We start from the raw sequence: 27,530 nt of genomic DNA on the forward strand, positions 1-27,530 counted from the left end.
CAAAACAGGAATTTAAAAGGGAATAATAAAACACCTGGAAGATCACATTGTTAGAGACTTTAATGAGAACAGCTTCAGCAAAGAGAAATCATGTCTCAGCTTAGAACTCAGTGAATGTGCCCGTAAAAAGAAATAGGCGAGGCCATCCAGATCAGACCACAAGTACCTCTTGTCCAGTGCCCTGCTTTTGACAGTGTCCTGTCATAGCCACGTGGGAAAGAGAAGAATAAAAAGGCTCAGATAACCCTTTTCCCCTGGACTTGATTGACAGCAGCAAGAGCCAGCTTTGAATTTAAGGGGGTCACTGCAGACATGCTGACATCATCTCTTTCCCAGGGAAACCAGTACTGCCCTTCCTGTTGTTTAGAGGAGTTTTCCCCCATCAAAACAGGAATTAGATGGCGTAATAAACATTATATTCTTAAAAGAGGAGTTGAGTCTGACAAGGTAGATGCACAGAATAACAATACCACTTAATGAAGTATAACTATAACTATAGTTTTTTCATCTAACAAGGCAATTGCTGGTCTACCAGCTCATTTTCAACAACCATGATTCACAATTTAAGATTACCTGGTATTGCCAGTTAGCCAAACCAAATGGGATGTGCTAACTTGCATGTATTTTAGCTGCTCTTCACTCCTCCAGCCATACATTTCCCTGCTAGCCATACGTAGTGCTTCTGCTGGCCCCAGCTCCTGGTGCTCTGCAATCTGTGGCTCTCACCCAATGTTCCAGTTAGCTCCCACCCTTCTTGATGCCAGGTTTTCTTCTTTGAGCCTTTGGAAGGGTAAGGACAGTGCCGAGAACCAGGGAAAGCTCTTAGTCCATGGGAGAGGCTTAAGCAGCCTCTGGTACCCATACATCTTGCAAATGACTTTAACTAAAGCATCTTCCCTCTCTCTCTCCCCCTCTTCCCTCACCCCCCAGGAGTAACCTTGGTATTTTAGTGCTTTTGCCTGAATTGATTTACTTGGATAGAATTAGTTGACCTAAACTTCCCTACACTTTCTCTGCATAAGCAAGTAACTCCCTTTCTAACATAAATGCCTTTCAAAAACATAATTACAATGCATGGAAAAGGAAAGTGTTTCTGGCTTGTTTATCAGTCTTTTCTGTTTATCTTTCTTTGTTTCCATTAGATGCAAAGATATCCTTTTCCTTCCCATTCTTGGGAAGGTATGCCTCACCTTTAAATTTCAGTTACAAGGCTTAGGGGGAGAGCTGCCTTATATAATGTATTTTGACTTTTTAAAAGCTTGTGACAAACTCTATCACAGACACTGCTACAAAGGCTAAGTAGTCACATATGGAGACAGGGCAAGTATCATCATAGATCAAAAAACGACAAGGAGACAAAAAGGCAGAGGGCTAAGTGGGCAGTTTTCATCACAGTAAAAGGCTAGCAGCTGCGTTCCTTAAAGTTACCTATCAGGTCATATGCTAAATATATTTATTAATGATCTAAGGAGAGAGGTGAAAGATTGGGTGTAACACTTACAAATGATGTAATTACTTAAGTAATTTAAGCCTGTAACACAGTGTTAGAAACTTCTGAGTGATCTAAAGAAGTTACTTGAATAAAGAAGTTCAGGCTCGATAAATGAAAAGTTAATATGTGGAGAAAGCTAAACAAAATCCTTATCCTTTAAGTGAAGGGCAAAAACAGAATATTGCTGTTGGCAGTTCCATAACAGAAACTACTTGAGATGTGGTTATGGTGGAAAAAGTGAACAAGGTGCTAGAAGGCGTAAGAAATGGGACATTAAAAATGGATTACTGAACTCAGGCTTCATTGCGTGGAGACAGAGGATAGGATAAAGCACAATATTATGGGTAAGTTTGCCCAGCTAACGAAGTCTGATGTCTGGTGACAATTTCCTGTTTTCTTTTGTCTTTATCCTGTTCATACATCATCTACTCTCAGAGATACTGTGATCCTTAACAGGAATAATATGCATTGAGAAGGCTCAGGCTTCCAGGAGGCTTCAGGTCTTCTTAAAAACAGCTCAGTAAACAAGCTACAACTGGTAAAAACTTATTTCATGTCCATTATCCTTCCTTTGGTAGTGTAGTCAAATTTCACATCAAAATGACATAAATTAACAATCTCAGCTTTGTATTTAGACTGTGAAATCATCAACATTTTTAACATGGATTTTAAAATTCAGACATTACTGAAATACTTCCTCAAATTGGGGCTCTTAAGAGACCTATAAATTATTCTTGCATAGAAGAGAAGTCACCTGAGAATAACCTAAATGAAGTTAACATAGATTTTAAAAATTATTCTTGCAGAAGAACAGGGAGTGGTGGGAATAGATGAGCAGATGGGAAAGAGAGAAGAGGAAAGTGAAGAAAAAGCTAATTAGGTAATTGAGGCTAAGAGGCTATTAGAGCTGACCCAGTGGTCTACTAGTTGTGCAGTCCAGGGACTTGAATTTGGGATTGAGGTTGATCCCTTGTTCCCAGGACAACACAGGCTCCAAACATTGCAAGAACTCAATTTTATAACCTGTATGATCCTATAAATATATGTTTTCCTGTAAACATAATCTGGAGGGATTATATGTCAGATTATAGTGGAGGGAAGAAAGAATGATGGAATAAAATGCTGAGTTTGGACATGAAAAGACAAAAATAGTATGCTGATGGGTGATGATCATTTAGTAAAAATGCTATTCTTGTCTTCTTTCAGTCTCCTAACCTATCTTCATTGACATGCTTTTTTTTTTTTTTGTATGGTTATTTGTCCCTGATGTTGGTATATTCAAACTGTCTTCTGAAGTTGTCAGTAGACTTCTTATTTTATGGCCAGAGTCTGGTGTAGGTCATAGCTAGGACAAGCATTGCCATGTGGTTTTCAGATTTATATGCTGAGGTGGAGCATTTCTTGTCCTCACCTTTTCTAGTACAACATTATTTATGCTGACTTAATTCTTTTAAATCTCTCCACTCGGACAGTATTTGTGGATATTCTGTTTTGAGTTGCTTCTGAAAGACTGATTTTTCTTTTCCACATGTTCCAAACTCTTTAATGGCAGTGATGCAACATTCTGAAATGGTTCTCCCCCCAGCTTCTTTCATTACCTTATCCAGTACTACCGATCAAAAATTCTCAATTTTTTCCAATTTAAATCCTTTAATTTATTTAGCTTAACCCTGTGTTTCTTTCCCAGCAGCTGAATTTGGGGACAGAAATGCTGGCCCCTGCTGGCTCCTGTCTCCTTGTCTTGCTTTTATGACCTCTTCAAAAGATTGCAGTGCATGTATGGCTGATTCCACCATGTTCCTTTCTTATTTGAGTATTTGTGTGAAAAGTCGGCTTTTCTCCCTCTCTTTCTTCTTTCCTTTATAAGTACTGCATAGAGATACTGCTATTGAAGCAATACGCCTGTGGTCAGTAGGCAAATCATATTTCAACAGCAGAAAAAATCAACACTATTCATTATCCCTGTGGTTTAAAACAGAGTTTCTGTACTATAATTATAGTATTAGAACTACTGGTTTGGAGGAAAGTCACTGCAGTATGAGCTTTAGCCACTGGACAGAATACACAAAAGATGGAAGAGGGAGTATAGTTTTGGCTATAATGTAGGCAGGAGGGAGAAAAGAAGGTAAATCTGCTGCTTGTCCACTGGAAACCTCATTTGTACCAGCTTCTGGCAAAAGGTTTTGGAATTCACTGACAACTGATAGCTTCCCTAAGACATATTATAGTGTTTATGGCAAAAGAGGACACTGTGCCAAGTCTGAACCTCAGTAAGCATGCTTTGTATTTAGAGTATATAGACTATTACCTCACACAAAACTATGTTAAGGTTTGGAGAACTTGAAACAACACTTCTCTTCATCAGTGTTGCCCTGTCTTACATGAAGATGTTTAAAAGAGTCATTCAGTCATTTTTTAAAGGAATTATTTCAGATCATAATTTAGTTAGGTCATAATTTAACAGCTGTCACATTTATAATGTTATGCTTATTTTTGTGAGTCAAAGGGTGATGATTTCATTTTTGGCAGAATCCAGGAACAGGATTTAAGCGTTGCTTTATATCTCATGATGGTGATCTGCTAGTAGGGACTCACTTCCTGACCATTCTACACTGCTTCATTATTCTTCCCACAAAGTACACCCTTTCCTCAGCCTTTTCTTGCCACTCTTTTGAATAATGACTTCTACTGATATTCCGTGGTTTTATGTAGAGTAGTTTCATTATGGTTTTCTTACTAGTATTATCATAGGATCTGCAAGACTGGCCCATGGACAAGCACTATGTTTCTGGGAGATATTCTGCAAACACAAAACAAAGGACATTTCCCATTGCTATATTCCATTTATTGTTTCTCCTCACCACTGAATTTTACTTAAAACTGCACTGTGTTGAAGATACAGTTTTGTTTAAAAACAAACAAAACATAAATACAAACAAAAAAAAAAACATTCTTAGCAAGTTCTCCCAAATGTATCCAAGTGTGTAAGAAATACGGGGAATTATTCTCACAACATTTGCTCACATAAATCTGTTTCTCAGCTCGAGCTTTCAAGCTCTAAAACATATATTTTCTACAAACATTTAAAATGCTGATATTCTTTCCCCTACCCTTCAAATTAAATGTGCCTTATTATTGTGCTCACTTATTTAAGAAAAAAGGACAGTTAAAACTCAGTGTTTTCCCTTTGAAGTTGTAAAGAATACAGAAAGCTTACAAGCAATATTTGTGTAATTCATTATTATTTGAATTACCAAGCAGTCTTTATAGGGGTCACTTAATTATTTCAATTAACATTAACCCTTGAAAGCTGTGTTCTTAATGTCCAGATTCTCTCAGTGTTGTGAAAATCATCGATATGCAAAAAAAAAAAAAAAAAGAAATCTTTTTTTTTTTTTTTTAATGTTTAATAAGAAGAAACCAGCTATCTGTATAGGTGAAAAACCTTGAGTTTCACAGTAGGCTGTGCAAGATGATAAAAATATTCAGAGAACATTCTAATAAATATTAGCAAGAATAAAAGCAGGACTTACTCTGCAGTGTCTAAAACTGAGTTAGTTGTGCCAAAACCCATTCAGCTCTCCGCAAAAAATATTTAACACCACATGACATATTCACTGTCACTCCATGCTCTGTGAATCAAACATAAAATTCTGTGCAAGAAAAAAGAGTATAAACTTATTTTGTCACAAGTAAGCTAGGAATTTTGAAGATGGTCATCTCCACTTGTCAACAAGAATAAGCAAGAAGAAAGATAACATCTTAGACTAACAGAGAAATGAGTCAGTAAGGCCTTCAATTTGAAAGGGCTGCCTCCCAGAAGAGGAGTTTGCAGTGCATGATTAACTTCCTTATATTTTCTCCAGAGTTTGTTGGATTTTTTGCAGTTATAAATAGGGACATCTAGCTTTAAGAATAAAATTTGAACACTTGGAAGGAACAGCTATATCTAGTATTTTGGGTAGAGTCAATAAATACCTTAAGGTTATTTTCAAAATCAGAATTACATTTTGCGCTTCAGATCTCTTTAAAATTTAGATATAATTTCCTTTGAGGTAGTGACTTAGTCCCACCCTTACGAATAATATAAGAAAGCCTGGGAATTAGTAAAAACTGTGAAGTTATATCCCTACACCTGCAAACTGATGACAATTGAAAATGATCACCACAGTGTGTCACCACAGCTAGCACTACGTTTCAGTCAGATCCACTTGAGCATTTCTCTGCAAGTCCGATCACTTAATTTTTCTTTTGGCCATTGATCTTTTACAGCACCTGCAGCTTTTTGTTTTTCCTCCAAAGATCATCATTTTACTTTGAAGTCTACTGACTGTGATATGTCTAACCCAATCCTGCAGAGGCAAGGAACTGAATAATTACTTCATGAGTGCCATACCAAGAGCGGTCCAAAGACTGTTTAGGCTGCTCATTAAAGTCATTGAGAATTTGGCTGGGCAAGAGCTCTCTGCTTTAGTCATGCAATAGGGGAAAAAAGGCCCTCTAAAAATTGTTATTTTCTAATTAGTTGTGTTGTGATATCACACAAAGGCTCTAGTCTTTGATTAACACCCCTATGTGTTTAAAACCTCGAAAAGTACTGACACCCACTCACATCACTCCCCAGTTTCTTCCTTTTGAAAACTGGGAGTTCAAGCAGTAGAAAGAAACAACAACAAAGGACATAAATTTTAGGTTTAAGCTCAAAGATGTGCTAATCTAGAGATAAAATGAAAATTATTTTCAAAATTGAAGTATAGTTAGGATAAACTTTTCAAAAGTCACTTATGTGTAATGCACCTTACTGCCTATTGTAGTAGCAAAGGGTAAAATCCTGGGACCTCTGAAGTTATCAGGCTTTTGACTCTGACTGAGGGCTCCAAATTTTCCAATAAACTAAAAAATGATCTTATTACACTCTACCAAAAGAGAGTAAATGTCCTGACTGCAGACAGCAATGAAGCAAGCATATAGAAAGAAAGAAGTGTGTGCACACTAAAATTACCAAATATGCTAGGTTGAGAGTGTATGCTTGTCAGATACTCAAGAGAAGAGAAGACACTCAAACCCACTGGGTCAAGTTTTGACTGGCACTGGACTATGAGAGTCAAAAATAGAGGGAAAATTTCCATTCTGTGCTTCCTTCTTCTTTCTCTTGTATTTATTTATTTATTTATTTTTGACAGAAATAATTTTGTATTTAAGACCAAACAGCCTGAATTTGTTTCAAAAGGAAGTAAAATACTAAGCTTCATTTTTGCAAATATATTTCTAAAAACAGAGTGGAAATTAGTGGCCTGCATGTTGTGCTCTGTGGCTTTACTTAAGAATCAGGCTGGTTCTCCTTTAAATAACTGCTCAGAAGCAAGGAAATTCAGGCAGTTGTGTATCAATTAACAGGGTGCAATTCTTAGTGTGAGCTGCCTGGAAATGCAAAATGACAAATCTGAGTATTAAGCTTTCTGCCACAGTTTTTCTTTCTTACCTCTAACTACAAATCAGCTTCATTGTGACTTACACTGTAAGAAGTTGGTGCATTTCTGCAGATCCATGATAAGATATTTTTCTCTGGTAAGAAATGCAGTTAAACTCCACAGTCTGAATCTGTCCCTGCCAGGCCCAGATGCATTAGTATTCTACTGGCAGCTGCCTGTAGGTAGGAATATTGTTTTTGTCCATAACCAGAGGGAACAATCAGACTAAGCCGTTCCCCGGCTATAAACCAGCCAAAGTAATTGGGTTTAATTTTAATTTTTGTAATAGCTTTAAATTAATAGGAGCAGCTGCTGCCACAGTGTGTGGGTGTCCTTTTCCAGAAGGCATAGAACAAAAAAGGGAAAGAGTAAACAATAGTGCGTCTAGGACACAAAGGTTAATTCAAGAACTGAGCAATGTCTTTTCGTTATCAAAAACTCAGTTGGTGATATCTAGCACTATGTCTCATTTTTTTCTTTTTCTTCCTCTTTTTTTTTTTTTTTTTTTTTTTCTTCTTTAATTCCCAGATAAGATCTCAATCTGATTAGGCTTCTCTGTGTAAAGATGTGTTGTTGGTATCTAAACACTAACTCTCTTTCTCTATATGACTCACAAATAGATTAGCAGTGACAAAGTGCTAGGAGAGATAAAAATAGATTCACAGTGACAGGAGTACTATTATAATTATTTTTGGAAGATATGGTTTGAATTAAGAGTTAGGGCACTTTCTGCCCTGAGAGGGTGAATTTAAGCCTAGGAACTGAGGATGGTTTCTGCTGTTGTGTCAGACACCAGATAGTGAAATGTCAATACCAGATGTCCTAGACATCAAGATTAGCCATAATAGCCAAATGCAGCCATAAAGTGATGTGTCAAAGTGGATAATAAAACAGATGCTTAGCTTTTATAATGAAGGGGAGAGGGAACAAAATATCAAAAGTGCCTTTAATACATTAACAAAGTTGTCTTCAACTTGCTTAAAAGTAGAAAGTTATTGAACCAAGGAGAACTATGTGTCATTTAAACATTAACTATCAGCAAATGAATTTCAATTAACATTAGGCTTTCTAAAATCTTGACTTTCCTCCTATTGGTCTAATTTTACATGAAATTTTTATTTCATAAAGTGAGGCTTGTCCTTTATTACTTCTCCCATGCTAATTTGGAAACAAATAAAGTTCAACAACTCAGCAACATACTGTTTAAACTTGCATTATAGTTTGAGGATTGGGAGCTGGAATACATTTACCCACTGCCATATCATCTGCTTGATTTGAGATTAAATGAGGGATGTCCTATAGCACTCCAGAGTAAGGGTGAACGATAGAAATATGTTAAGATACTGGAGAAACCTATTAGGTTAGGGTACTGCATGCAGACGGTTGGTGGCATTTTTTCCATACTACAGCTACTTTAAAAAAAATAAATGTAAAGAACTATTTTATTTTATCCTTGATATTTGTGGCTTAAAATTCATTTTCAGATATTAATGATAAGCAAGTGTCTTATTTAACCGAAAAATGCTGAAGCAAATTATTGAAACTCTGAAAGTTCAAGAACCAGGGCAATAAAAGGGGCAAATAAATTCTTATTTCAAGTCTAATTAACTGCATCACTGGCTCTTTATTGTACTTTTTCAAGAACATCTCAATTCCTTTCTGTTTCTCTTTGTAGCTTCTGAGTCTTGCTGATCAGACTCCTTAACTGCTGCTAATTGGCAAACATGTACTTCTGCATAATGAGAGGGTTTTGTCCTCTATTTCATATTAGCAATGAAAGGCTAAAACTGATGCTCTGCAGTAGACCAGTTTCTCGGAACTATTACAAAGAGGCACATTACTACTGCTATGTCTGTAAATCTTATTATGTTTTCCCTCACCAAGATGCTAGTTCAGCTGAGATCTGCTCCAATCATTAGATGAGACCTGTTTATAATGTTGTGTAATTGAATCAGTTAGAGTCTGCAGGACCATAGTGTTTTGTTGCCAAACAGGACTGGTAAGTTAGTTACATCAAATTACAAGTACATGGCATGACTAGAGAATCTCCTGTCTAAATAAAGCTAGAAAATCCGTCTATGAAATGGCAAAGGGGCACAGACAGAAACATTGAACACCTCTGGTCCATAGAATGTTTGTGTCTCTGAAATATTACTCATTTCTGTTTAGAAATAAAAGAATGGCTGAAGTTGGGTGGAAGATATCAGGCTGAGATTTTTTATTTCTTAAATAAATACCATCTTAATAACAATAACATAAATGTCTCTGCTGTAATTATTTACCATCATGTATATTCATTTTTATCATGTCAGCACTATATGCCAGAACTCTTGAGGAGGGCAGCAATTCAATTTGGAACGGGACCAGATAACCTTTTCTCCTTCACTTTCTAATTCAGGACCAGGTTATTTTCTGTACCCAAAGATTTTTCATTGTTTTCCCTTAACAATTTATCTATTCCTCTATTCATTGGATACATCCTGTATTGATATTTATCCATGTTATTGATATTGATCCATGTGTTGATACATCCTGACTAATAAGGGTAACAAAGATATCCTGAAGTTTTTTAACAGTTGTGTCAATGTTGCCTTGTACTGACATTCCTTCACAAATTATGCCTTGTCTGTGCACTGACTGATGAGTCAGTCCCGTATCAAAGGATGTAGCCACACTCCAACCAGAGGTTTGGCTGAAGCCTGTAAGCTATGAGGCTGCAGCAGCTTGATAGCAAAAGAGATGGTATTTTAACTGCCTGTGCATCCAGCTTGCAGCTTGGGAGTGGGTTTCTGTGGCTGTGTGAAGCTCTCCCCTGCTATGGTGACCCTGCAAGCTCAGGCACTTGGAGAGAGAACTCCAGCACAGTAGCAGAGCTCAGCATGGGCCGCAGTATGGAAGTCCTCTCCATAAGTGCTCTGAAACCCAGTCTCTGGAATCTGCTCACAAGCTCCTGCACTGCTCAAGTTAATTCATTTTGTTTACTTGAGAGGAAATAAAAACCCCACATAGCTTTTTAATTCAGATTTCTTATGAATGTGTGTATGTATGTCAATGTATATATGTTGCTTTTGTTTTTTAGGCAAAGAATACCCTCTAAAAATGTGTATTACTATCACTGCCCGGACCACAGGAAGAACTATGTCATGTCATTTGCATTTTGCTTTGACCGTGAGGATGACACTTATCAGTTTGCTTACTGCTACCCCTACACCTATACTCGCCTTCAGCACTATCTTGACAACCTACAAAGGAGGAACATGGACTACTTTTGCAGAGAACTGCTAGGACTCAGTGTGGTAAGTAATAGGCACGTTTGCCAACTAGAAGGCTTCATTAGGAATGTCTACCCTTAAATGCTTACAGAGTATAATTCATCATCCCTGCTAAGGTAAATGCTCACAAACATTTGTTTTTACTGCTATCAATGACACATGAAGTAGCTTACATGGTGAAATAAAGACAAATGCTAATTTAATTTCACATAAAATATTTCCTTTGCGATATGTAAGACAGTGCTACAATTCCCATGTAGGATCAATACACCTCTGAAAACATTAAAGGAAGAAACTGAAACAGCTTTATTGAAGAAATGTGATTTTTATATTTCCATTTGTCTTTATCAAAGAGCTTTTCTCTTCGGAAAGAAATAAGTATCTTTGGAACCACAGTATAGCTTTTTCTAGTAAAATAATGCAAAAACATTTTAAAAACTACTTATTTACTCTCTTAAGAATGTCTGCTTTACTGGTTTTAATTAAGAGAAGTTTAGTGATCTCAATATAGAACCTAATGGGCACGTGAAAATGACGTGATAATTTTGGTACAGGAAGGAGGGTTAATGGTCAGGTTGAACTTGTGCTCGCTTTGCTGTAACCTTTCTCTGAAATGTTTCCTGTCCTGAGGATTTGGAAATCATGACTCAGCCACTCCCATACCAACTCAGAAATCATCAGAGAAAACAAAATTTCAGCAATATTTTTCTTATTCCTCTTTTGCTTTCTCAGACTTTGTAATGCACTTGTTCCACAGTTTTAATCTCTTCTCTGAGATTTGATTTGGTCTAAACTTGTACCGTGTGTGTGTGTGTGTGTCTGTCAGAAAAAGAAAAGATGCAATTCTTATGAAGGTTGCTAGTCTGAGCAGCCAGGGCTTTGAATAGAATCTCAGTATATATTGTGAAAATCAGAATAAAATCATATGAATACTGGAATAAATAATAGGCTTCTACCATTAGAACAGGTCATTGTGTTTCCTTTGGTGGCATAAAACTTTTAGGAAAAAATCAATTTATAGTGAAGAGTAAAACCGAATTAACAAAAGAAAGCATGTTCTTAACCCTTTTGTCAGTTAAGTACAATTCTTTTTCTAAAAATGACTATTAAATATCCCTGAACCGACATTAATTATTAATCATTCCAATTAGGGGAACAAAAAAAAAAAAAAAGAAAGAAAAGTAAAATCTTCAGAGGGTATGAGGAAGGAGCATTTTAATGTGTGTAGGGTTTTAATTATTAATCTTAGAGGACAGAGCTATCATTAATTCTATGACAAAACTGAATTTGTTTCCTTTCACTCTGAAAACAGTGTATAAACAGTCACATTTGCATATTCATCAAAACCAGATCTGATTGATTAAAACACTGAGATGGAAGGATATGTCTTTTATCTGCATTTTGACAGACAGTGCTATAGTCTTAAATCTTGTTAACATTGTGTTACCAGTAGTTGCTAAATATTATTTTTCATATTTCAGCAAACTAAACAAACAGATGCCGTTCAAAATGTGGCAGGAAATGTGCTGTGTATAAGTCCTGATTTTATATCTATATGTACACACACAGTATGTTTTGCAGAAATTGATATAGTAACATTTTGCAGCTCACCATGCTGATATGTATAAAAAGCTTCTGAATCAGGCTTGCACTGTAATCTTTGTAAGTAACATTACAATCTCAGAGCATTTCTGGCTTTTCTCCACACACAACTGTCCTTGAACAGCTTGGTAATTTAATGTCTTTGCTGAGCTTGAATAGACAATTTCCATAAGTTCTCTGCGAGTTAAATATTTTAACATAGAGCTTTGTTGCTATCATACATCTTTAAATGGTGAAAAACAGGATCCTTCAGTCTTCACTGCACAGTGCTTCATCAAAGCAGAAGCTGGCTGTACTTTAGAGAATTGCGTGCCATATAGCATAGATTTAGAGCTAAGAAAGGGAGCTCCATCCCTACTCTGGCCCCTTATGTAAGATAAGAGGAATGAGATTGGCATAAAGAGGCCCTTAAAAGCTCTATTCCCGGTGAAGGGACGATACCCCTGGTAGTACATGGAGAAAACAAACTTAAAGATGCCTTCTGAGGACAGACTCTGAAGTCCTCATGCCAGGTGTAGGGCTCAATCAGGGTTAGCATGCTGGGAAAAGGCTGTGGCATATCTGCCAAGCTGCCATGTAGCCACCAATATCCTTTGTTTCATTCCAGGGGGATTTTATAGCTCCCTGCAGCAGTTTAAGATTGTGAGGATGGAGAATGATTTGAAACAATTTCAGTTCTGGATTATGAAATTTTGAACTGTGCCTCTTAGAGACAACAGAATCTTGCCACTGATCTTTGTGGTTATTTTTTTCTTTGCAGTGGAACAGTAAAATGTGAGTCACAAGAAACCATGCTTAGATGATTGCTCCTGAAGGCTTTCTGAGTGCACATTTTCCTGCATGTAATGTTTTCAAGGCAATCTAATTTCTAATCTAATTTCATATTTTCTCTAAAGAAAGTACTATGCCTCCATTAACTCCTTAAATGCTTTCACTAATTCTATGAAAATTGAAAGTGAAATATCAGTATGGGACATGTAATTGTCATTAGGATGCAGAATGGCAAAGTGGTTCAGAGCCAAATGGCAAAGATTCCCATTGCCGGTGTGAATGGATAACTTAGCTGTTCTATTTCTGACCTTTTAACGCTTAAACTCTTTACTTCAGAGAGCTATCCCACATTCTAGATGTGCCAAATGATCTTGAAAATAGTCTCTCCTGCAAGCCAGCTATGATGGCCATCCAGGTGTCATTTAAACTGCTGTATTCATTCTGCCATTGTTGGCCTTAGGTAACTTCAGACTTGGTGAGGATTGTCTAAAGAGATCATAAGTTTTAAATCTGTGAGCATTTTTTAAAATTGTGCAATTAGTTTTTTGCATATTACAGATGTGTCTGTCATCTTGGCAGATATTAGGTGATGCTATACAGCATAATATATTGAAAAATACTTCTTATATGTCTGTGAATATATAAGCAGAGGCTCCTTTTATGATAATTATACGATCTTATTTGCAGTAATAGTATGTGCATCATTATAAACTATACTGCAGAGTTGGCAAAATTTTTGTGTCATCATTTGAAGATGGTGGTTTAAATTAGTTGTGTATATTTGAAGTATGTAGACAATAGATGAGACCTGTACCTCTACCAGCATTTCACTATTACACATACTGAATTAAATGAGATTTGGAGAGCCTTACTTAGCTCCTACAAATTGCCACTTGCTTGGCAATATTTTTATTGCTCTCTCTAAAAACAGACAAAATTGGAGACAGATACTTCCTTTCACCCCATTAGGCAATGGTGCCACCAAATTATGCTTGAGGAGTATTGCAACTGTACATATAAACCACAAGCCTCAAAGGGACTTCCACAGTGCACAGAGACTAGAATAAGGAATCCTGTTAAATTAAATATTAAACATACATATTTTAAAACAAGTAGGCAATATGTCTAATGTAGAGCTCTGTAAGTGAGCCAATCTCTAAAGTCAGACATGAGATACTGAGTGAAACAGATTGGAACACAAGGTGCTTCATTCTGACTCCCCACCACCTCAGTGAATGCTTTTAATTTACATAAGTTGCTCCTAATTTATGCTGGTATCAGAGAGATCAGAATCAGGCCCTAAGACTGTGAAACTGCACACCAGATGTCATATTGCTGGTTCATTGATCAAATATCCCTTATTTGCTGTCTAAATGACTTGGTACCCCAGTTAAAACAGCTAATCAGTTCTACTGATATCTACTGGTCCATTTTTAACTGCTCAGTTATGACTATTTTAAAGCATGAAGCAAAGAAAATAGACAATTTTTCTAAGGTTAAATTTCCCATTTTTGTGTTCAGTGTTAGGTTATGTAATAACTGTTCTATAAAAGAAAAGTAGACTCTTCATCTCAAAAAAGAAAAAAAAAAAAAAAAAAAAAAAAGGAAGGTACAGGCTTCAGTGTGTTGTATCAAGCCTTGGAAATCATGTTGGTATCAGATTCTGTACTTTCCAATGGATCTGATTGCAAATAGGTTGAAATGTCATCTAAATGTAATTTGTGGCAATTTACTCAGCCTGAAAAAGGCCACAGAGATAATGATAAAAAGAAGTAAACTGAACTTCTCATTTCTCTAAAATGCAAAAGTGCATCTACACATACATTCAGGGCACGTTCTTTCTATTCAGTGGTATATCTATTTACTTATATAGTGCTGCTGTTTCCATATGATTCATAATATGGATGTTATCCCAAAACTAAAAACGAGATTTTAAGTATTTCTGCGAACATTTTCTTAGCGGGTTTGGATATCAGTAGAAGCAGAGTTGGACCTAAAAATAATACCACCAAAATCTCTGTCTGAAATAAAACATGATTTATAGTATATAATACCATAGCACATGCTAACAGCAAAATTATATAAATAACATGAAAAATAGCAGGGAACTATTCTGTATCATCAGTTCTAAGGCAAATTTCTTTGTTAGAATTTAAAGGAAGTTCTGAAAGATAAACTGGCTTGTGGAAATCACAGAGAAGGAAAGACAGGCAAAAATGTTGCTATTGCAAGTTGCCATCTGTCTTTAGAATATATACAACTGCTCATGGTAAAAACAAGAAATGCTTTGGTTTAAGTTGGCAGCAAAATATAGTTTTAGAAAAAAACAAATGCAATAAAATCAACCTGTACAGTTAATATTGTGCAAGGTTAATGCATGTATAAGCTGGTTCTCTCTTAAATTCCAGAAAAAGCACTGCTTCCTATAGAAAAATCATTTCCAGAAGGATCCACATATATTGCTGTTTATCTAATGCTAAGTAATAAATCTTAAAATCATAGAATATCCTCAGTTGAAAGGGACCCATGCCAGTCACAGAGTCCAACTCCTGGCTCCACACAAGACCATCCCAAAACGAAGCCATCCATCTGAGAGCAGAGTATGAAGTGTATGAAGAACATACAGATATTTTGAAGATATGTGGCCCTAGAAACCATCAATCTCCCTGGATTATATTCATTCTTTCACTCCCATTAAGAGAAATTTGTTTTCCTTCTTTGTGGCACAGCATTAGGCAATAATTACCATGTAGACTTTGATGCTGAATGTACTTACATGTAGGGGAAATCGTGCTACATGGAGCTATTAGATACATTTGCCCAGTAGCACTTTACTGCATTGACTCTGCTGGGATTTTGACTGTGTTTGAGTTGGCTTCTATTTAGATCTCCAGAGTAGTGACAGTGTAATTCATCTGTGAGACCAGAGTTCTATTTTAATGTGTTCTTTAACTGTAGACCCAGAAGATTTTTAGCCTGGCCTTCTTTACCTGTAGGGGTGAGATCTCGGGATTGAAGGCTTATCTAACAATGTTAAAGTATGCTCAGGCAAGAGGATTTGTATTTATGCCTTTTAATTTAAACAAAGAAAGAAAGAATTATTTATTGATTTAGTTTTATACTTCCTATATAATGTAAATATAATGTATTAAAATCTCTAAATACCTTAGGCAAAATCTTATTCACATAATTTGTGTAAACTGTACATTGTTCTGATGCAGAAAAATATTTAAACAGAGAAATAAATCTAAGCCTGTTAAATAGTCCTGGTGAAGTAATTAGCACAGTTCATGGGATCAATTTAAATGTGTGTAAAAGTACCTTTGGATCCAAGGTCAGAACAATCAACACTTTGCAAGATCAAGTGCCCTAATGTTTTGCCATTTTCTTGCACTAACACTATAACAACTTGAATAAAGCAAAGAAAAACAAAAATACAAATCTTACACTTTAAATCCAGGTTTCTGGCCAAACATACTTCTTATGAAATAAAAAAGAATAATGATGTTTTCAGTCTCTTATGAATGAAAATGGGTCTGCTTATTGGTTGATTTATATTTCAGTTATTTTTAGGTGTGTGTTTCAGTAACCTCACAGGGTCTTGCTTATCTAACATGTCACCTTTATGTACAATGCACTGAGGCTGAGAGCTAAGTAAGAGATCTGGTGGTAGGATATGGAAAAAATTATTTTTACCTGTCATTGGTAGACAATGGACTTGGCCAGTGGCTTCATTCACTCCCTGCAGTGTAGCCATAAAGTAGATTTACAGTGAGGTACATGTCATTTGAAATAATATGACATGTTATTATATGACAATATTATAAAATTCCCACTGAACAAGATTTGTAAGACTTTTATCCAAGATGGTGAGGTACTTACAGGTTTACAGGTAGTTACTCCCCCTTTAAAAATAATGTAAAAAATAAAACATTTAATAATCAACTAAAAAAAATATTTGTCACAGTCAGGATTTTAGTGTTTTGCAGAACTTTTTCCACACTCTCTTGAAATTCATCTTTCCTCTTGTAAGGGTATATAATAGAAAATTATATATATATATATTAAAACAAAACAATACAAAACAAAACAACAACAAACAAACTTGGTTTAAGAAAGCATTTGTCTACTACTACATTTTTGGATGTTTCATTACTTGACCACATTTTGTTGGAGAGAAGATGGTTCAGGTAATGTATTCTGCAACCCTTTTTGCAGCTCTCTATAAATATGTTGAATGCCCATGTGTGAAGTGAATTCCACTACTGCTCCCTAGTCTTTTTTTGTAGAACACCTGTCAGGTGTGCACTTCAGGCCTTCTGCATCAAGGATCAATGCTAATCCTGGTGTTCTTTATCCCTGCCTTGCAGATGCTCAGTAAGACTTTATCTTGGTTGTCCTTAAGCCTTGAAGGCTGAAAGCTGTCTCTAAAAAAACCACTTCACTTTCTATGTCAGAAGGGAATCTGGGTTATAACTTTATATCACATAGGAATGAGAAAATAAAGAAATAAGAGAAGATTTTGATACAGATAACATAGACCAAAGAAAGTATAGTTCACATGGCTCAGACTGGCTAAGCGTTTCCTTACTCTTGACACTAAGCATTTGAATATGTGTACTTGGAAAGAAGAAATAAGGCTCTCCACAAACTAATATATTTATAGAAAGCACAGTTGGCTGATACTGTTTATAGCCTTGATTGCAGTGTGGGTTTAGTGGCCCTTACTTTTCTGCATTATTAGGAAACTGTTTCTGAATCAAAGAATAGTGCAAAGAATACGAACATCAAGCTATCATGTAAGGGAAGCTATTGTTATCTTTGTTTAAAGACTTCAAGTATATTCAAATTTATTTTAATTTAGAAAAATGTATTTACAAAACACATACAAAGCAACTTGCAAATAACACGAGGAGACTAGATTTTCAGTGCAAAGCAGTAGGTACTTAATTAAAAGCTTTTTGTTTGTTTGCATTGTTTTTAACTTAAGAAATATAAGATGCAATTTAAAACATTTTTATTACTCCTCAAAAGAGATCTTACATAGCAACTAATGATATTGTTACATGAAAAGAACTGCATTCCTGATAAGAGTTTCTATTTCATGTTTTCAAACAGCAGCTGAGCACCATACTGTGGCAGCAGAGAACAATCTGAGAAATGAAGAAATGAACACAGATTGAAAAGGTTTTGGTTACATGACACTTTCAATTAAAAAGAAAAAAAAAAAAAAGTCACCACTAGGCCCACATTGAAAAGTTTTCACTCAGAATTCCTTAGAATTGTGGACATGCCTTTTTAGGGAAAGTTCATTTTTTATGAAGTAACTTATCTGGTGTTATAATAAATATGTTACATGGAAGAAGACAATGGATGTATATAATCAATTTCAGGAATTTTCATAGGTACACCTAAGAGAAAACAGTTCCAGAAATGAGATTTCTCCCACTTGTTTTAAGTTTCCCATTAGTTGCATCCAGTTTTGCAGTTATTCTTAATTAGTTAAATTTTAAGAGGAATGTTACTTTCTCAAAATCAGACCTAAAGAATGTTATATATATATATTTAGTTAGTTAGTTAGTTATTTTTCACTTAGACTTGATGCGTTAAGGTAGATTATACTAATGCATTAATATCCATCATGATATATTTCATCAGCTTCCTAGTTCATTAGTAACAGCTGCATATTGTTTTTATTATTTTTAATTATTTTCAGAATTAAAATGTTAACTAGTCTCCATATTTATGAAATCTGCAGTTTTGAAATATGGAATGGGAGAAATTCATAGGTCTATTAGAGAAAATCCAGGCTTGTTTTTAGAGCTTTTGCTATGATAGCCTCAAAAATTGTGCATAAATGTCACTGAGTTAAGGTTCATAACATTCTTCTGATGATAGTGTCATTAAGCCACTTAATAGGTAATGAGATTACTGCAGAAACTGAAATAAGATAGAATCTGTATGTGATGAAGACTGATATTCATTTTCTGAGCTTATCCATATTAAACAGAGTTTGTTTATAAGGAGTTCCCCTTCAGAATCCAGTCATTTGATTAGAACATCGTGGTCAGGACCATGGACAGTGCATCTGATTTGTCTCTTCAAGGAACTCACACTTTTTCACGTACAAATTTTTAAAAAATGATAATACAAACCTGTTCTTTCAGAAGTTTTGACAGACAAAACTAAAGGCAAACTTTTGATAGTTACACACCAAAAAGTAGTTTGATGTTTTGGAAACTAGGCCGCATTCACAACTGCTGAGGTCTTCAAAGTGTGGTCCACAGTGTTCAAAAAATAATTAAAAATGAAGACTGTAAGTTTGCACAGTTCATGCAATTCAAGACCTAAGGTCTGTTTTTCTTATTGGCCTTCTGAGAGAGAAACACGACCAGTAAGGTGTTATGTCTGATGGAAAACTTATAGGAATGTTGGAGATGACTGATTAAGGGCACTTTGTAGATTAACAGATGAAGACTAAAACAGAGGTTGATGGTACTATGCTGAGAAAAATAGGAGGCTTTTTTGCACTACAGTGAGATGCCTCAAGATTTATTTTAAACTTGGAGATTGATATTAATCCAAACTGTGAATATTTCAAAATCTGAAAGGCGACGGATAGGGCAGGAATAGTGTTACTACTCCCAACAGAGTGTTCAAAGGCATTAAATCTTCTTTGTCTACAGTGAATGGAAATGCATAATTTCCATATTGCCCTGTAGTCTAGCTTCCTCTATAAAGGTTAAGGGAAATGGTCTGTACCTTTACCATGCTCTAGTCAATCTAGTTACCAACGTAAAGTATCTTCTGCTTGAGGACCTCTTATAGGAATTAATGGTATTTTGGGGTTCCAGAGAATTTGAAAAAGCTTTATTGTTATTATTATTATTACTATTTTTTATTATTATTTTTAAATTGCAGTGGTCTCTTTATAAAGTATCCAGACAGTATATATTCTCACTCTAATAGAACAAACTGCTCAGCGTGTGAACTCAGGAAAGAACATGTGTTTCAGTGGTATACTTTTATGCAGTTGTCATCATCCTTACACAATACTGTGGCAGCACCAGATTTGCTTTCATATCCTGATGATTTTGAAATCCTTCAGAGTTTTAGAAATAAAACTGCACTTATCTACTAGATTTCATTTATAGAAATAGATAAGATTTATAACAACAAATAAAACTGCAGAGCTTCCATGGCTGTCCTCCCATAAATGAGACTTAGGTGCACTCAGACCAAATAACATTTTAGACTCATATTATGCAGACTCATGGAAGGATAAAGAAAAAGATAACATATTCCACATGGTCAAACAGAATTCTTATATGTCCATCTTGGCTGAAATTCCCATTAGCCATAGCAACCAATGAGAGAAATATGCAGCAACATATAACATCTAATTTAATGCTGACAAAGATGTGGGATGTATTGATCTGTTTGGCAGAAAACTTCATTCTTTTTCATTCCTATAATTCAGATTTTCTCATTACTGGACACAGATGGCAAAATATAATTTTATTAACTATAACCATTTGTTTTGCAGTTCATCAATTAAATTCCAAAGAGTACAGAGACTAGTTCATGCCAGCCATTAACAAAAAAAAGTTAGTATCTAGAGCTATAATACAAATGGCTATAGATGTTGCATACAGTGCTTCAAGATCATTTGTTGCTATGACAGTAGTGAAGAAGAGTAGCTGGGGTCTCTGGAATCTCAGATTTTCCATGTTCCCAGAGAGTTAGAGGTAAATACAAACTCTCTTAGAGAGCTGAACTTCATTCCTTCAGAACTACAATGAATTAAATATGTGTCTGTTACACAATACAAAATATACTCTCTGTTCATTTGAAAAAAAGGAAAAAAAATAGTTTGCAAAGGTCCTGGACAGCAACGACCTCTACTCCCAACATTAATATTAAGCACCAGGTAAATGCCAAGCAAATAAACTGAAGACTTTCCAAAATCTCCAGTATCAAGCACAATTTTGGTAGAACTGAACAAGAAGCACATTTCAAAATCCTTCCCTGATCTCATGTATCTTTTTCTTCCATTTACCTGATAAGATGTGCACTTTATATTCATTTATTTATTTTTATTTTTTTTCAATATCTGGTAAACGAATTAGATTTTGGAAATTATTAATTGTACCAAAATTGTACCTAAGAAGTTTCTTGACTCTTTTGATACTCCAACCAAAATTTACTCTGAAAGGAAGTTCTTTCCTGTAGCTGCTGACCACTGAGTAATTGCTCCATAATCCCTCTTCCACTCTCTCCCTAGAGAATGCCTGTTTTTTATGTCTCTCTCTCTCTATATATATATTTAAAAAAAAATGCAGATAAGCTCTTTTCTTTCATACTGGCACTGGTTTACAGTGCCTGTGATAATGCCAAATCACATCAAGACATTTATGAAGATCATGGACTGGTGGTGATTAACACTGATAAACTGCTAGCTCACAAAAGGTACCTTCTTAGTTTCAGAAGTTGCTGAATTTAATTTGAAATCCAGTCCAAGTGCTAAGATATAGCCTGTGCTCTGATAGCAGCCCAGACTATATAAGCTATTGGAAAACAATGGATGTATCTTTGATAGAATAGGGAGCCCATGTGCAAAACAGACAATACAGAGCCTTTAGCTTCTTCAAGAATTGTTATTGAAGACAAATTTGCTAGAAATAACAAAGGTATTTGGACTTTGAATGTTTCCTTTCTTTGACTCAAAAGGACCCTGTAATGATTGTAAGATGATGATCATTGCCTACTGCAAAATTTATGTGTTATGACAGTAAATCTGTAGTAAACCTCTGGAACTGATCACACATCATCATATCTCCCTAACCACACTTAACTTACCAGTGTACCACTGATGGCAGATGTATTTCAACAATGATTATGGATAGGATTCCTTACATACTATGTTCTGTTTGCCGGGCCTACCCATCTGCATCCCTGTTTGCAGCCAACAAGAATACAAAATTTTGCAGATTTTGTTCCACGGACAGTCGGAGTCAAATCTCTTTAGGAGCCACCATCACCATGTCACAGTTGGGTAAACTGATTGTTGTTTACTACCGATGATGTTGAATGCCAAAGGAGTAAAACAGTTCTTGCATAAACAGATTACGCATAGCCAAGACTTGATTTCAGATGTCCATTCTCTCTTGTTCTAACATAGGATTGGCATGAAAAAAAATAAATCTCCTGCACCTTAAAACATTACATGGATGTATCCTGATTTCATAAGCAAGTTCATTGCAAGTTTAAACATGCTACCTAACAATAAACTGGAATCTACTAGAATGGCATGAATTTCTATTAGGAAAAAAATATTGTGTGATCATTTTCAATTTTTCTATCTACTAGTCAATACTACTGTTGCTAATTTGGAAAACCTCCTTTTTTTTTTTGTTTTGTTTTGTTTTGTTTTTGTTTACAATTTCATATAGCATCTGAAAACGCCACAGTCAAGTACAGTTTCATGATATTGCATTCAGTTTCTATAAAATCTGTCAAAGGCCTTTACAGTTTTTTTTCACTATTATCAAATATACCTCCGTTGTTTCTTTCATTTCTCATGACACCTACATTGAAGCATTGGTCACAGTCTCATTACTCTCTCTCCATCAAAGTTGCCTTCCTTTTGAGTGTAATGTCTGTTACAGAAGCAGTGGTGCAGGGAGAGCTATCTGACCTCTCCTGTGCAATGTCTCATTGTAGCAATGGTCCTAGATTACATTCAAAAAGTTTTCTCTCTTTTTTTTTTTTTTTTTTTTTTCCAGAATTAACAAAATTATTAAATTGTCTGTGTCTTTCCTTAAGCTTTGGGCTAGTTTCGAGAGTGTCATTCACTGATAAAATTCTAGAACAGCTTTAAACTTCTTCTTTCACACAACTAAATTCTTCAGTAATCAGCTTGGTTTTATTATCTCATTATGTGATTTCCGTAGAGGTCTCTACTCTTAACAATATCAAAAACCAAAAAACAACAAAAAAGAAAGAACACAGAAAATACAGACAGCAACTGTTCCAGTATTACATTGCAGATAAATCCTTACTATCTGTTGGACAAATCAGTAGGGGACCTATTGGAGTATTTTACTTGCATTATGTGTTTAGTTTTGGTTTCCATTCTGTATTTCTTGTTATAGGACAGTTCTGCCATAGTTTTTTCTTCAGCAGAGTAAGCCTTCATTTATATGGTTTGCTATTTGGAAGTCTATCACAGTATTGTGTGTACAAAAGCAACATTGCCTAACAAATTTTAAAGTTATGTACAAAGAAATGCCTATTTCATGTACAATCACCATGCACTTATTTGTAGCTCAGGTTCATATAATTTAATATGTCCAGATAAAGCAGGAGCACCAGATCCATGGCCAGGAGTAAAATCCAGGGAAAATTGGACATAAGTCTTTGAGAAAAATAGATGAGATCATCAAGTTGCTGTAAGATACGCATAGATGTTTTCAATTGCTGTTTGTCTTTCAGTGTCACCTATGAGCCAATGATGACATACAGTCTTTGTGCTTTCCTAACATTCTGAAGACACTTGTGACAAATAGGGTCACATAATGATGGTGCTTACCAGATTTAGGAATATGTATTGCTACCATTACTTCAGAGGTCACTTTTAGCTTTTTGAACTTCAAATTAGGGTCCAATCATCTTCAATCCCACTGTGTGTTTTGGAATAATGTCTCTGATGAATGAAAGATATGCAAAACTGTTTTGTTTTTGTTGTCTGTTTGTAAGGTTAAGGTTGTAAGGAGCTAAGGTTATTCATTTTCTTTATAGATCATAAATAACTGTGAAATAGAAGAGCCTTATCAGAACTGTGTATATCAAACAACTTGAATGTGACCACGTATCTGTAGAATAGAATTGAAATAAGCAATAGATATCTTTATTCTGAAATATTTTGCTATGTTAAGACAAGCCAATGGTATTTCACAACAATAGTTTCAGAGGCCATTTTTTATTTATTTTTTTTTCATTCCTGTACATTATTCTCAGCAGGTATGCCAAGGAATACTCTCAGAAGTGCCTTCATTCAGTTTTAAGTCACCTGCAAGTCCCTACTACATTCAGTGAACTTTCACAAGAAACAAGATGATTGAAAGCTTGCAGAATTTATATATAGTGTTGCATTTCCAGAATGAATTTCCATCCCCTTATGATTTGCAGTTTATGAATCTGAGACATCTATTTTAATAAATCCCAAAACAGGATTATTTCAGTCATCCTGATCTTTATTGAAACTTTCTGAGCACGTCCCTTGGAAGACAAGAAATAGTGAAGAGCTACTGTTGGAATTCAGGAATATCAGAAAGGAGTAGTGTCTCATACGAAAAATCCAAATGTCTGAAAAAAACTTGCTTAAACATATCTGCCATTGTTAAGTTTCTGTCCTCTTGAAAGTCCCTAATCTGTTCTGGGAAGAGAAGTGTGTGCATTTGGTTTCACTCATCAGAGAGCTAAGAGACAGAATAATGTTCAATAGTGATGTTAATCACAGCACAACAGTTTCCACTGAAATGACTCTATAGAGGATTTATTCTCCCATCTATGCAGGTGCATAAAGAATTCTCTTAATGGGTGGTGCATATACTCTGGTAAAGAATAGACCTTTTTGTATTAAAATTATATGTCTTGGGTTTTAACATAAAAACTGAAAAATCCCACTGTGCAAAACTGACTTAAACTCAATTTTCATCTCCCCCTCTTACAATGTCAAGATGCCTGAGTGCTCAAGTGACTGAATAAGTACTAAATATTTAATGCATGGAGGTTACATTAACTGAGTCTTTGATCTGAAAATTCTTAAAAACATCTTAAAAGCCCTTCAAAAACGGGTTAGTATTTCATTACAGTCACTTAAAATAGATTTATTTTATCAAAACATCCTGTCAGAAACCTCAAAGCTGTGATTAATAACCTACAGCATTTTGACTAAAGCATCTCCTAATACTAGTTTCTTAGTGTATCAACAGATTGCCTATTGTGGGGAAAAAAAAACACAACAAAAAACAAACAACAAACTATCCAGCCTTGTCACCTGTGTTTGACACTTGCATGTATTCAGAGTTTCTCTGCTTAGTTTCAGCAGTTATGGACATAAGAATTCACAGTGGAATTCTTCATATTGGCACTGTTCAAACAGAATGTATTTAATTCTGACATTAAATTACCTTATGTATTTGTTTATTTTTCTTCATGGAGTTATGTCTGTAGGGCAGTTTTCTACAAGTGTAGAAAGTGTATGGTAAAACTTGCAAGTGTTTGGGCAATAACAATGAGATAGGTAAATAACTGATAACATTCTGAAAAAATTCTGCTTCTTTTTTCATCTGTACAGAGTAATTTGAGAGAAATCCTGGCTGTGCCATGACTGTTATTTTGTTATTTAGATTTTTTTTTCTATTATTATTAGTATTATTTAGTTCTCATTTAAAGGCAACAGACTACAGTATGATATTGCATGACTGTTTGCTAGACATGTAGATGACAGGAACATACACAGATACAGGTTTCTATCTGATGAATTTCCATTGCATCCAGCAGACCTGTTTCATAAGAGAACTTGAGCCACCCAAATCTGTCTTTCCCCCTTGTTCTTTCCCATTGGGTTTGTGCATCTGTAGATCCCATTCTGTAATTCCCACTGTCTTTTTCATTCTAACACAATGTGAGCACACAACCTATGTGTTCACACAAGTTCCTTGAATGGTTTCATCACAAACAACCTGGACACTCTGCTTTAAATTTTGAAATGCAGTTCATGAATTTTTAGCTCATTTCTACCTCTTAATTTCATACTAAGCAGTGGAAAGAAAGCTGAAAATATCAGTTTAGGAACTGGTCTGATTCTCACTCCTTAGGAACTTGTAGATTAAAGACAAATGTTAAGCACATTCTGGAATACTAAAGGAAGTTAAGCACTAGATTTTGAGCTCACTAGCATCCTGTGCAGTCATATGCTATTACTTTCTCTAAGCAAAAGGTAAGAATTTCTTCTTTAGCCTCCCCCCAATACTAGTGAAAGGCACATAGCTAAATCGTCAAGAACCACTTTGAAAATATATTCCTTTTTTCTTAAGGGAAATGTATTTTTGTCATTATATAGCTTGTGTCAAGCATGTTTTGCATATAAAAACCATGTGTAGATTGAATCCTGTTATATAAAACAAGGCTGGCTTTCTGTGGAGTTCTTTTGTAGTACTAACATTAAAAGGGTTGTTATAAATAAAAGTGGAATATAATTATAAATGCCCTTCTGAGGAAAAAAAAAATCCTTGATTACCTTTGAATTCTTTTGCCCTTTAAAAAGGTTATATTTAACTGGTTCAGTTTCTTACTTGATGTTTCAGTTCCCAAGGGAAATCAACCTCCAGTACGAACTATTTCAATTGGGTTACATGACTTTACTTTGTGTCTTGCATTTGTTAACAGACAGGTTATATAACACTGCAGGCTAAATATACAGTGCTCTGTTTTCAGCTACCATTGTTACTCTGTGTTTGGAGGGATGGTCAGTGAGGTGGGAAGTGGTTTTCAAAATTTCAGCTTCCTTCCTTCCTTCCTGCTCAAGTAACTTGACAGTAAAGACCCAGAAGTCCTGTGTAACTATAGATCTTAAACTATAAAAATCTGCTTAATATTTTGACATGCTACCTATTATCCATGACCAGAAAGAAGTGGGTCAAATTCTGCTTTTACTCACGGTGGTATGAAATATGTTAGCACTGTTGACTGGTAAAATTTCCTTGAGTTTCCGTGTTGTTTTCCATGTTGAGTTTCCATGTTGTTTCCATGTGTGTGCTACCTCACTGAAATGCTGGGGGCTGAATTATAGGGGGATATTTTCCACTTCTAGGTAGGTTGTTGTTGAATGCTTTTAGATTCATTAATTTTATATTTCCATCAAGTAGTATGTTTTTCTGGTAGAGGAAATATGTTTTTCTGGTAGAGATGAAAGGACCTTTAAAGATATATCAATAACAAAAGAGAGAAAAGAAAAAGGGTTTTCATCCAGGGTGTGTTTTTGTTGTTGTTGTTGGTTTGGTTTGATTTTATTTTGGTGGGGGTTTGCTTTTCCTTTTAGTCACTGATCAATATGCCCATGAGGGTGCTATATTTAGAGAAGAAAAGCAAGCAAACAAGAATCTTAACTAACTAGCTGGAAGTTGATTGTAGCATGCTGGTGCTCAGACAGTTGATAAGAGAGGAGGAAACATTTATGCTGAGAATCAGCAAAAGCAGGAATGTACTTTACCACTTTGCTTATTTCATGTCACAAATCCAACATACTATACATAGGCCCTGGAGATAAATTCAGAGTAGTTTTTTAAATTGCATGGCATAAAATTTGAAATAGGATGGATAACGAGATATGGCAAATGATATTTTGATTCAGAAAGCAATAGTGTTTGTATATGAGAGACTACATTCATGGCAAAAGTAGGAGTAAATTAGTGAATAGCATAACAACAATCTGTAGATCCCTTGTGCAGTATACGTGGCACAGTGGATGCATCCACCAGCTGTTCTGGCAGCTAATTCCTTGCAATAGATATCATGTATATAGTACTGTCATTTTTACCTATATAAATTCAGAGAGCTCAGTTAGAACTTTATTATTATTATTATTATTATTATAAATTATTTAGAAAGGATATTTTAAAAATATGTACTAGTAGATCTGAGTTGGTAAAGACTTTAGGCCTGGTTTCTGTTTTGAATTGATTTGGGATTTTCTTATTTATTTATTAAAAATGTATATTCTATCCAGAATGATTCCATTCCTAGAGTATTTCAGAGCACTGCTGAGTAAGTGAAACTAGCTGTGTATTTCTTCACAGTCACCAGCGCTCTTGGAAGGCACCCTTATTTTTACACTTGCTTACTGATTGATTTTAT

At 35.3% G+C, this 27,530-nt stretch overlaps 1 protein-coding gene across 1 annotated transcript in view; it reads left to right on the top strand.

Moving 5' to 3' along the window:
* Positions 1 to 27,530, top strand: part of BEND5 (BEN domain containing 5) — a gene marked incomplete at its 5' end in the record, with an annotated part of 583,001 nt that overhangs the window by 357,931 nt on the left and 197,540 nt on the right. The window contains one exon of the mRNA XM_084291495.1: positions 10,043 to 10,259. Coding sequence (XP_084147621.1) covers positions 10,043 to 10,259 — 217 coding nt within the window. The remainder of the gene's footprint in view (positions 1 to 10,042; positions 10,260 to 27,530) is intronic.

The sequence above is a fragment of the Netta rufina genome (assembly GCF_964035555.1).
Source record: "Netta rufina genome assembly, chromosome: 8".
NCBI lineage: Eukaryota > Metazoa > Chordata > Aves > Anseriformes > Anatidae > Netta > Netta rufina.